The 13,073-nt window shown below is 43.5% G+C and overlaps 1 protein-coding gene across 5 annotated transcripts in view; it reads left to right on the top strand.

The window, feature by feature from the left end:
* Window positions 1–13,073, top strand: part of MLLT10 (MLLT10 histone lysine methyltransferase DOT1L cofactor) — a 209,436-nt gene that overhangs the window by 78,461 nt on the left and 117,902 nt on the right. For all 5 annotated transcript variants that reach the window (XM_054020656.1, XM_054020659.1, XM_054020657.1 and 2 more), the window contains one exon: window positions 12,331–12,424. In XM_054020656.1, the coding sequence (XP_053876631.1) occupies window positions 12,331–12,424 (94 nt within the window). The remainder of the gene's footprint in view (window positions 1–12,330; window positions 12,425–13,073) is intronic.

Genomic DNA, 13,073 nt, shown 5'->3' on the forward strand with positions numbered 1-13,073 from the left:
TATTTTTCATGGTGAACAGTCAATTTCAAGTTTTCTTTGAGCATGAAAATAATCCTTAAGGCTTGCTCCTGAAAACATTTATACATGAGTAACTTCAACCATGCACATAGTCCCATTAACTCAATGGGATTACTGGCATGCCTTCAGTTTCCTTCAGTTTCTCATGTGGATAAGTGTTTGCAGGACAAGAACCTTAGTTATATTTTGTACTTCCAGTTCCTTTATCATTCATTGTTCCTCTTCTTCCCTCCTCCTCCCCCCCTTCGCCCGCCAAAGCCCAATTTATAAAATGAATGCCAGGAAACAACATATTTCTATGTAAAAAATGTGTTCATGCCTTTCCTAATCCTGGTGCTTTTTGGTATTCCGTGATTAGATATGTAAACAGATATGTGAAGTAGCATGATACTTAATCAAAGGGGCTGGAATTATGTTCTTGGTCAACTCCAGGTTCTACTGGTGTTGCGGGGGACACATAACTTTTGTAAAATGGAGGGAATATGAAATAATACAGGGTAAATAAAGAGAGATAAAGCTAGTTTTGTGATTTCTGGGCTAATAAAAAGGAGGGTTGAAAAGAAAAATTGGGGTTTGTATAGCTTTGTTCCTTGAGTGTTTGCACATGTCCATTCCACTTCAGGTGTTTGCGCACTAGTGCACTGGAGCCAGAGAACTTCTTCCGATAGTTGTACCCACTGGGGCAGCGCATCTACCCTCTATGCTCTGGTGCTGCTAGCTGAGAGTCTAAAGGGCATAGTTGCTCCAACTCTCCTCAGTTCCTTCTCACCGCCTAGGGTTGGTAGTTGGAGCGTGAGTGAGTGCTTCTCTGTCCTTACCTTTCTCCTGTAGATCTTGTCTAAAGATATATTTTCCTGTATATAGTTCTTTAGCTTAGTTAAATTAGTTAGGTTGTAGTAGTACCCTATAAAAAGTTTCCTTTATACTCATTTTTTGTTCGTTTTTGTTTTTTTCTCAAGCTTTGGCTTGGTACGGGGGCATGCTGAAATGCCTGGCTTTCAAATGCTTTTCTGGTTGTAAGTCCATGCCAGTCAGCAGGCTGCACTCCAGCTGTTCAAAGTGCACAGGGGAGTGTCAAATTATGCATAAGTGCCCTATTTGCAGAGTGTTTAAGACCCAAATGAAGAAGCTGAGGGAGGTCCAACTTCAACACATCTTAATGGAGCATTGTGTCCTCACTTGGTGCATACCCATTCAGTACATGGGGTTTTGGACTTGACTCCTTTCCAGAGTGTGCTGCTTGACTCAGCGGCTTCCCTGTATTGAAGGGAGCAAGAGAGAAGACACCACTCTGTCCCTGGTACCATGTAAGCACCAGGAGAATTCTAGCACCTGTATTTCCTTGGCCAGAAGAAGTCTTCTTCTTTGTGGGCTAAGTCTCCTTGGAACTCTCACAGAAGGAAGTTGGGTTCTGATGGTAGAGCAGTCATAGTGCGGTGGTACCATTGAAACTGATTCCATTGCCTAGACCTTCAACAGCATTGACTTCCTCCTTGGTGTGTGGCAGAGATGTTTGTGACCATCAGAGACCTTCTTTGTCTGTCAATACGGGACTTACCGCTGATGCAGGATGAGACTGCAGGCTGATGCAGGATGAGACTGCAGACTATTCCAGGCATGCAGACGCCAACTCCAGGATCTACCTTGATACCTATATATAAGCACTGTCGATATCGAATCTGGCATCAGCACTGTCTGGTTTTGGTGCATTGGAATTTTGGACCAAAGACATGGCCATAGGAAAGCCCTGTATGCTACAACTGATACTGTCCATGTCTCCTCAGTCTCGTAACTGGCTTCTCTACCTGGTACTGCACCTCTTTGGCATTCTGATGCCAATTCATTGTCTGACTTTGAAGTGGTTTCTACAGGTTGAATTTCTATTTCAGAACGTCACGAGGTTCACCCTTTTCTTCATTGCATAGATCAAGATCTGAATACCATGATCATTACAGTAGCTGGTCAAGAGACAGATTGCCATGGGGCTAGGCTCCAGTACCTTATCAAATGCAGCAGTGGCTCTTTTGAAATCTCTGAGGACTTCCTTCTGATTCCAGGGCTTCTTTTCCATGTTACCATGCTGCGAGATCCCCACAGAGATACAATTCCCAGTACTGATATCGGTACCCAGCAATCTGTGGAAGTTATTCAACTTGCTTCACATCCTCTGATGGAGGAGGTCTCATTACCACCAGAGCAGATACACACTGGTTCCTCTGCTCAATACTTCCTCCTGTTCTCTGGATGAGGCTATTGTGCCAGAGTTGTATCTCCAGTTGCAGATGACTACAAAACCTATCAGGGTCTATTGAAGATGGTGGCCACTGCCCTGTGAATGCAGGTTGAACTAGTCCAGGATTACCCTGACAAGCTAGAGGGCATTTTGTATTTCACAAGTCCTTCGAGAGCAGCTTTGCCTATTGATATGTCTATATTAGAGCCCTGGAAAATCCTTTGGCAGAGTCCTGCTTTTCTGACTCTTACGATTAAAGGAATTGAGAAAAACTACATCATGTGGTGGCAGTGATTGAAAAGGCCAGAAAAGGGCATTTTCAATCAACTCCCAAAGTTAAGGATGCAAAGAAATTAGATTTATTTAGGGGATAGGTTTATTCATACTCAGGTTTACAGTTCAGGATTGTGACCCATTAGACTTTGTTGCCCTATTATGATTATTCAGTATGGGACTCAATGTACAAATGTACTGACTAGCTGCCAGATATGATGAATGAGTTCAAGGCTCTTTGAAATGAATCTGGTTGCTTGTACATCTTTGCAGGCTGCACTGGATGAGGCCGATTGGGATGCTTGTGTCATGGCAACAATGGTGATCATGTGTCATGCTTCCTGGCTTCAGTCATCAGGTTTACCTTCTGAAGTTTGGCAGACGATTGAGGGCTTGTCCGTCAAGGGCTCCAACTTTTTCTCTGAGAAAGACAGATGAAGCCCTGCATTCTCTTAAGGATTCAAGGGTGACCTTGAAATCCTTTAGCATTTACACTCCAGCCCCAAGAAGAAAGCATTTCTATCCTCAGACCCAACAGAGGTACTCTTTCTACCCGACTAAGCAGTCAGATCAATCCAGGAGTTGACAAAGGTCTCAGAAAAAGAGATTATTTCCTTCACCTCCATCTTCTGCTACCTCCAACCATCAGACTTCTTCCAACCTGTCTACTTGATTCCTTGACCGCAAATCACTCTATTTGATCTCCCCTCCCTTTGGCAGCCACTTGTCCCACTTCCTAAGGTCTTGGTCCCACATTAGAACCCACTTGTCTGTTGTAAGCACGATGGAACTGAGATAAACCCTGCAATTCACTTCTGTTCCCCCATCACTTTTCAGGGTCCACTCTCACAAAACTGTAACTAGTCCAAGAGGTGCAGTCTTTATTGCAGTTGGGCCCATAGAATAAGTGCCTCTTCAGCATCAGGGAAACGGATTCTCTTCTGGCTATTTTCTCATTCAAAAATCCAAGGAAAGCTTAAGACCTATTTTAAACCGGCAAAATCTTAACAATTACATAAAGAAGATAAAATTTTGTAATCCTAGCTTCTATTATCCCTTTCCTACCTCGCAACAACTTGTTTGCTGCCCTCGACGTAAAGGATGCATGTTTCCATATGACGTTACACCAGAGTCAGGAAGTTTCTAAGATTTGTTTTAGTAGCTGTTCATTATCAGTTCACGGTCTCCCTCTTTAGGCTGTCCTCAGGACCCTGAGTATTCACAACATGTGTGGCGGTGGTGGCAGCACACGTCAAAAAGGCAGGATTTCACGTGTACCGGTATCTGGATGATTGGTTAGGCCAGGGTCAGTCCAGACAGCAAGTGAAGGGCAGTATTGAGAAGATGCCTTCCCTCTTAAATGTGTTGGGCCTGATAATCAACGATGAAAAGTCAGTTTTCCTCCCTGTAGAAAGAATTGAATATATAGGGGTGGCTCTCAATTTGACATCATCAAAGGCATACTTATCTCAGGCCGGATTTCAAGCAATTTTTGACCTGTGCTCACAGTTCAAGGTGTATTTCAGTATAACTGTAAGGAATTGCCTGAAACTTTTGTGCCACATAGTAGCTTGCACATACATGACTCAGTATGCCTGACTTGACTTCTGGGTCATGCAAAGGTGGTTGAAATCTGTCTACCATCCCTCTTGCAATCCACTGGATATGCTGACACATATCTGCAGCTATCTTGTCTTCCTGACACTGGTGGATGGTCTTTGACAATGTATGCACTGGAGTTCCCTTTGTTCTAACATTTTCCTCCATGACCTTAGTCACAGATGTGTCAGGTACCTGTTTGCCAAGAAACATTCTGGTCGTCCTGCATCCAGAATGGCATTTATCTGAAGGCTTTTCACTTCCCCAGATCTGAGAACTGTTTAGCTGACAATTTCATCAGATCATTCAGCAGAGATCATGAATGGTTTCTCAGGCCTGATTCACAAAGTGAATCAAAATTTTTGATTTACAAAAATTCACAAATTTTTCAGGTTTGGGGAATGCCAGAAGTGAGCCTGTTTACCACACAACAGAACAGGAAGTGTCACCAGTTTTGTTCAAGAGGAGGTCTTAGTCCATGGTCCATGATGGATGCTTTTCTATTATCATGGCAGGGGAAGTTTCTCTATGCTTTTCCTCCCATACCTTTGGTGCCCAGGGTACTGGGCAAACTCAGACAAGTTCATGCTGTTTTGATTTTTGATAGTGACAGCCTGGCCTCATCAGCACTGGTTCTCTGACCTTTTGAACCTCTCTACTTGAGGTGCCATAACTCTTCCATAAGTCCCATAACTCTTCCACTTAATTTTGCAGGACAGCGATCATGCTTTGCATCCCAGCCCTCTCAGCCTACACCTGACGGCTTGGATTCTCAGTAGGTAGCTGCTTGAGAAGCAGACTGTTTTGCTGTGTTACAGAATGTTCTTTTAAATAGCAGAAAGTTCTGCACCAGATTCACTTACTTCCTGGAATGGAGTAGGTTTTCATTGTTACCCCAGCAGAAGGGTGTAAGCCATTATTTTCAGTTTATTTTGGATTGGGTACTCCACCTGAAAGGAACAGGTCTTTCGGTCAGTTCCATGAGAGTGCATTTAGCTGCCATCTCTGCATTCCAGCCTCACGTAGATAGGTGGAAAAAAATCAACCTCCCATTTGACTATTTGGTGCTGAAAAGGTTTGGATAGACTTCCCTCCTCTTAGAGATCCAATACCATCCTAGGATTTAAATTTGATTCTTTCGTTGTTAATATGGGGTCCCTTTGAAACTATAACTACATATGCCATCTTTGCTCTCTTGATGAAGATGGCATTCTTAGTAGCTATTGCTTCGGCCAGGAGAGCTGTGAAGCTTCAGGTTTTTATGGATGACCCTCCTTATGCTGTCTTTGACAGAGACAAAGTGGGTTTACATCCATACTCCAAATTTCTTACCAACGTGGCTTCCAATTTTCACATAAATAAGACTATATTCTTGCCAACCTTCTTTCTGAAACCCCACCCTCACAAAGATGCAGATAATGTTCATTCTTTGGCTGTCCTCAGAATGTTGGCATTTTATCTAGACAGGACTAACGAGTTGCGATCATGCCTGTAACTATTTGTCTCTGCTGCCGATAGAATGAAGAAACCTGTTATCTCTAAGGATATTTTATTGAATTTCCTCCTACATTCAGTTATGCTATGCTATGATATTGCTCAAGTTCTACTACCCCAAAGAGTTTTAGCAGACTCTACAAGGGCTAAAGCTGCTTTAGCATTTTTCCTGAGTCATGTTCCCACTACCGACATTTTTAGGGATGCCATCAGGTCTTCTTTTCATATGTTCATTGCCCTTTATGCCATCTTCCATGCCTCTGGAGACTATGCTAAATTTGGGAGAATAGTGCTATAGTCTTTTGTTTCGATAGACTGATACTTGTACCCATTTGGGACTTTTGTGAGTAATGTGAAGTGGAATGGACATGCAGTCACTTGAAGAAGAAAAAAGAGTTACATACCTGCTTACTATTGTTCTTCAAGATGTGCTGCACATGTCTGTTGCATGCTCAACCATCTCCTCTCTACATCGAAGTTTCTTCAAATATTGGCTTTCGGTGTGAAGGAACTGAAGGGGATGAGGATGGCTCTGCTCCTTTTACACTCTTGACTGGCAGCATGAGAGTGCAAAAGGCGCATGCGCCTCCCTGTGGTACTATTATGGGGAAAAAAAATTCTCCTGGCACTGGTGCACAGGTGCTTGAAGTGGAATGGACACATGCAACACATCTCAAACAACAGTTCCAGTACAGATATGTAACTGTTTTTTATCAAAAACTTGAACCAACCTGGAAGTATATTTGTTTCAAACTTAAATTAGTCAAACCTGACTAAAAGACATACTGTCTTGAGTACTTTGGCGTGCACATTTGAGTATGTTTAAAAAAAAAAAAAAAAAAAAATCAAGCTAGACTATGTCCCTAATATTAATAGAAAAGCTTTTGATTTTTTTTAATGTGATGAAATGTGTGAAGTATTTGTTTAAATCCAAACATTTCCTTGCAGCATTTGTAACCAAAACATTGCATTATTGTGCTAATGAGAAAGAAACTGAAAATGAAACTAAATCTATTTTCAGTGTCCAAATTGATTGCTGTACAGAAAATAACTCAACAATGCAAATGGTGAAAAGCAAATTTGTTTTTTATAACTTTGAGTAGTGTCCCTGTGGGTGCGCCACTATAGGGGTGCTTGCGTTCCTGCACTGATGATCAGAGGACTTCAGTAGCAGTGTCTGTTAGGCCCACATATGTCCTCTCTCTCTTCGTGCTCCGCCATGAGGCTAGCCAGCACGCGTGGGCTAACCCCCCTCAGTTCCTTCTCAACTGCCCCTGGCTAGACAGAGCTCTTTGCAGTCCCTTAAAATCATTACTTTTGCTTTACTTTTCTATAACTAAGTTAGTGTCCTAGTACTTACTTGTAAGTTTTAGTTTCCCCCTTCATTTTTTTCAGTGAAAATAAGACTTTGTTTCCTGCTTTTTCTCACTGGGGACCCTTCCCCCCCCCCCCCCCAACCAAGTATGCCCAGTTCACCGGGCTTCAAGAAGTGCCTCTCCTGCAAAGAGACTATCCCAGTTGCAGACAAGCAGTTCCAGTGCATACACTGCCTCCGGGAAGGCCACATTCCACAAAAATGTGGTCTCTGCCAGAAACTCAAGCCCAGGTCTCTTAAGGAAAATGAGCTGAGGCACAAGATTAACTTCATGGAGACGGATCTCTGGACCCATGCCAAGAGTCACCTGGCAGACCTGAGTCTTTCCCACAGCCCATAACATCCAAAGGCTGTGGGTTGAAGAAACCAGCTGATGACCCCTCTCATAAGTCATCGAAAAGAGAGTGGGAAGTCCCCACAGTGAGCTGCAAGCTGGCTGTAAACTATCTCCGGTGCGCTTGGTACCATCAGCACTGAGTCAATCCCAGCCTGGTATGCAAAGTTCATGAAGATCTATAGCAGCAAGTGCTGTTGATATGAGCCTACAGACCCGATGGACATAGGCACTGAGTCAACGGCACCAAGGGACAAGTATAGGAGTAAGCACTCCTCTAAGAAGATATTGCCAATATTTGATACTCCATTGGCACTGTCATGGATGCCCCATCAGCATCAGAGCAGTTGGTGTGGGCAATATCTCCATCCTCCCTGGTATTGCCAGTGACATCAAGTTGATTGGTACCGCCGGAATTCTGTCACTCAAGATACCTCTACATATCTGATGTACCAGAGTCTCCTCGGTACAGGGATCTCTGCCCCGAGTATCTGTATGGCACAGGAGTCTTCCCTGCTGCCCTGCCACGTTCCCCCACTCTCAAGTGTGTACTTGGACAGCAAAGTAGAGGAGGCAATATTGCAATACTTCTCCCAGGCTCCCTATGGTGCCCAATACCAACAAGGCTCTTGAGCATAGCCTCAGATGGCCCCACCACCATCACCTTGGTATGGTCAACCATGGGCACCACTACCGCCTCAGTGGCCATACTGGGACTCTTGGTCTCCATATTGCTCTCATGCCTCTCGGGTTTCTAGCCCTACCAGAGAACCGTTGAGATGCACCCCTTTGGCCGCTGCATCCAGAACTTTGGAACCTCCAAAAGAAATTGTGGCGGAATGGGAGGATGACATTGCGGAAGAGGTGACCCCAGGGACCATATCCTTCTCTTCCTGCCCAGATGAGGCTGTTATACCTCCCCCACCATCTCTGGCTGATGACTTTTGCCTTTTCCAGGACCTAGCGAAGAGAGTGGCAGACATTCTTAAGATATTGTTAGAAGTAGTCAAGGACACCCACCACAAACTCCTTGACATACTCCATTCATCCTTGTCCTCAAAAATTGTCCTCCCTATTAATGATCTCTCCTGGACCCTGCAAACCAAATGACAGACCCCAGCATCGGTAGCACCTACCTGCAAGCCGGCGGATAAAAAAATGTTATGTCCCAGCAAGGGAGACAGAATTCCTCTTCTTCCACCTTCCTCTTGTGGTGGATTCTGTTAATTCCCGTGGCCATCAACACCAGATGAGGTCCATTCCCTACGATGGAGACTAGAAGCATTTGGATCTTTTTGGGAGGAAAGAGTACTCCTTGGCCATGCTACAGTTTCGAATAGCCAATTACCAAGCCCTAATGGTGAAATACAACTATGTAAACTGTAGGAAACTGAACTATTTTATTGAACAGCTGCCTGAGTCATACCGCAACCAATTTAAATTATTCAAGAGGGACAGTTAGTGGCCAAGATAGCACTATAATCTGCCTTCGATGCAGCTGACAGAATGGGCAGTCCATCTCCACTGCAGTGATTATGAAACGTACATTTTGGCTACCTCTGTCAAACTTCCCAAAAGAAGTTCAGTCAACAATTGAAGACCTTCCCTTTGAAGGCATTAAGCTCTTCGTGGAGAAGATGGACACCTTTCTGCACACACTAAAGGATTCTAGGACCATCCTCTGCTCAGTGGGTATCTACACACCAGGACAAAAGAGGAAATTTAGTCCGCAGCCACATCATAAGCCATTCGCCTCCCAATACCTGACCCAGCGTTACTACAAGCCACAGAGAGAAAACTATGTTCCTGAGGTGTAAACCATCTGGCCCACAATTTTCCATGTCCCAGCCATACACTTTTAAGCACCAGTTTTGATGTGTTGATTGAGGCGTTTATAGACTACTCCTCCCAACTACTACAGCTGACCGCCACTATCTACCAATTTGGCTTCTGTCTGGCGACGTTCCGCAGCACCTGGGAATGCATATCCAACCGATGGGTCTTGGAGATTGTTTGCAATGGGTACTCCTTACCTCCTTACCCTCTCCACAACACCCTTCCCCGTCCCTCTTCAGGGACCCTTCTCAATGAACATAAGATCATATGAATGGCCATACTGGGTCAGACCAAAGGTCCATCTTAGCCCAGTATCCTGTCTTCTGACAGTGGCCAATGCCAGGTCTTTAGAAGGAATGAACAGAACAGGTAATCAGCAAGTGATCCATCCCCTGTTGCCCATTCCCAGCTTCCGGCAACAGAGAGAGAGAGACCATCCCTGCCCCTCCTGGCTAATAGCCATTGATGGACCTATACTTTATGAACCTATCTAGTTCTTTTTTGAACTGTTAGTATCTTGGCCTTCACAACATTCTCTGACAAAGAGTTCTACAGGTTGACTGTGCATTATGTAAAGAAATACTTACTTTCCTCAGTCACCCAGTTTTGTGAGATCCCTTTGTAACTCTTCGCAGTCTGTTTTGGACTTAACTATCTTGAGTAGTTTTATATCATCTGCAAATTTTGCCACCTCACTGTTTACTCCTTTTTCCAGATCATTTATGAGTATGTTGAACAGCACTGGTCCCAGTACAGATCCCAGGAGGACATCACTATTTACTTCTCTCCATTCTGAATATTAATAATTTATTCCTACTCTTTTTTTCCTATCTTTTAATCAGTTACTGATCCAGGAGAGGACCTTCCATCTTATCCCATGACAATTTACTTTGCTTAAGAGCCTTTGGTGAGGGATCTTGTTAAAGGCTTTCTGAAAATCTGAGTATAGCTATTGTATCACCCTTGACTACATGCTTCTTGACCCCCTCAAAGAATTCTAGTGAATTGGTGAGGCACAATTTCCCTTTTCAAAAACCATGTTGACTCTTCCCGAACACATTATGTTCATATATGTGTCTGATAATTCTGTTCTTTACTATAGTTTCAACCAATTTGCCTGGTGCTGAAGTTAGGCTTACTAGCCTGTGATTGCCAGGATTACCTCTTGAGCCTTTTAAAAAAAAATTGGCATCACATTAGCTAACTTCCAGTTATCTGGTACAGAAGCTGCTTTAAATGATTTACATACCACAGGTTTCAGAGTAGCAGCCGTGTTAGTCTGTATCCACAAAAAGAACAGGAGTACTTGTGGCACCTTAGAGACTAACAAATTTATTAGAGCATAAGCTTTCGTGGACTACAGCCCACTTCTTTGGATGCATACAGAGTGGAATTACATACCACAGTTCTGCAGTTTTACATTTGAGTTCCTTCAGAACTCATGGGTGAATACCATCTGGTCCTGGTGACTTATTACTGTTTAGTTTATCAATTTGTTCCAAAACCTCCTTTAATGACACTTCAATCTGGGACAGTTCCTCAGATTTGTCACCTAACTAGAATGGCTCAAGTTGGGGAATATCCCTCACATCCTCAGCTGTGAAGACCGATACAAAGAATTCATGTAGTTTCTCCGTAATGGCCTTATCCCCCTTGAGTGCTCCTTTAACATTTTGATTATCCAGTGACCCACTGGTTGTTTAGCAGTGTTCCTGCTTCTGATGTACTTAAAAAAATTTAGCCGTTACTTTTTGAGCCTTTGGCTAGCCGTTTTTCAAGTTATTTTTGGCCTTCCTAATGACTATGTGGTAGAGAAGGAACTGAGCGGGGGTTAGCCCACGTGCACTGGCTGGCCTCATGGCTGGGCATGAGGAGATACAGCAGATGTGCGGGCCTAATGGACACTGTTGCTGAAGTTCTCCGATCTGCAGCATAGGGACACAAGCACACCTACAGTGGAGCACCCATAGGGGGACACATCTTGAAGAACCATCATTACTGAAAAAGTGAGTAACTTCTTATTCTACTGAATTATTGCTTTTGAAAATTCAATAGAACGAACTATTAATGCAGGCAAGGAAACTTTTGAGGGTTTTTAAAAAACATTCATCTGATACTGACCATTTTAAACCAATAAAATATGGCTTCATTTGTTATGGTACTTTCAGTTTTATTTAAAAATTCTTTAATCTTTATATTTTCTATTAATGCATTTCCACTGGTAGGTTAGAAGAGTAGCTTTTTGACATGTTCAGGACTTGAACAATTTCTACTGTTCTCTAAAGCATCGGTCTGTTGAAAACTATTTTTTGCTTAGATAAATGAATTTTTTTGGGCCAAGAGTTTGAAGGTAGATCTACACTTATGGCAGTGTGTAAAGTACAGACACTACTTGCCCAGCTAGCATGGGTATAAATGGCAGTATAGATGGGAAGGCACTGCTTAGGCAAGTAGAATGCCCTGTATGCCTGAACCTTAGGGCATATGTCTTACATGGCTCTCTACATACCCAAACAGTGCCTCTCATATCTATACGGCTATATTTAGCAATGTTGTGTCCCTCTGTCTCCCCACTGCTAGTCTTTCCTTGCTGCAGTGAAAGACTGGTAGCGCAGAAAGGCTCTGGTAGCTCCCCCATATTGAAGCTTTTCACTGTGGTGGGGAAAGCAGTGGAGAAAAGCTCTGGTAGCTGCTGCTGGAGCCTTTCCCTGCTGTTTTCCCCCTCTGGATCCTTTCAGTGCCTTCTGTAACTACACACAGCAGTGAGTGTGGATGCAGGCTGCCTTTCACTACCCCGTGTAGCTACGCGTACCCTACACACTGCCACAAGTGTAGACAAATGTGGACAAGTTCATAGTTAGGAACCTTAGTAAGTGGTCTCATTTTTTTAAACGTGTTCTGCAGCTAAGCGGATGCATTGTTGGACTGGTGCCTTATTTAGATGTCTAAATATGGATTTAGTAGTGTAGGGGAAGACTTAACAAAGGTAAGTTTGGTACCACATCGCATTGAGTCAGTGATAGTTGCATGTCCTACTCCTGTTTGTGTCTTTTGGCAATCTCCCCACTAACTTTAGGCATCCATATATGAAAGTCTCTTCTAGAGATTTTGAGGTGATTTGGTATAAAATTACTTTTGATCTTGAATGTTATTTTTTTCCCCCCCCAGTGCACAGTTTGCAGGACTTCTTTGTGAAGAAGAGGGTAATGGTGCAGATAATGTCCAATACTGTGGCTACTGTAAATACCATTTTAGTAAGCTGGTAAGAATTTATTGAATTCAGTATATAAAATATGACACTAACTTGAATTTTTACTTAATGACTTCTGTTACTAATAGCAATTAAAATAGTATTGTATGTGGGTTAGCGTGTTGCTTATACAAGAAACTGAATAAAATTATACAAAATTATGTGGAAAATATTCTTGTTTTTTTCTTATGGTAATGATTTAATTTTGAGGGCAGAAATACTTCCTGAAAATGTATTATAGTGTTATGAACAAACGTTTGCTTTGGAATGTATTATCTCTGTCAGAGAAAAATAGGGAGCATGTTTAGACAATGACTTAAAAAAAAGACATGTAATAGACTTGTATTGTTCGAAATGAGCTTCTGATTTCAGAGGCGCCGACTTTCCACTTCCCTGGGGGTGTTTGACTTCTGCTCCGTCCCAGTCTGTGCCCCTGCTCTGCCCTGCCCCACCTCTTCTTGCCCCGGTTCCACCCCCAAGCGCGCCCCCTCCCCATGCCTTCTCCTCTCTCCCAGTGCCACCTGCATGCTGCTGAACAGCTGATCGTGGCGGGCAGGAGGCAGTGGGAGGAAGGGGGCAGGGCGGATTGGCGGGACCTGCCAGTGGACGGGAGGCGCTGGGGGGAGGGAGAGGAGCTGATTGGTGGGGCTGCCATGGAGTT

This window comes from Malaclemys terrapin, chromosome 2, assembly GCF_027887155.1.
Source record: "Malaclemys terrapin pileata isolate rMalTer1 chromosome 2, rMalTer1.hap1, whole genome shotgun sequence".
In the NCBI taxonomy this organism is placed as follows: domain Eukaryota; kingdom Metazoa; phylum Chordata; order Testudines; family Emydidae; genus Malaclemys; species Malaclemys terrapin.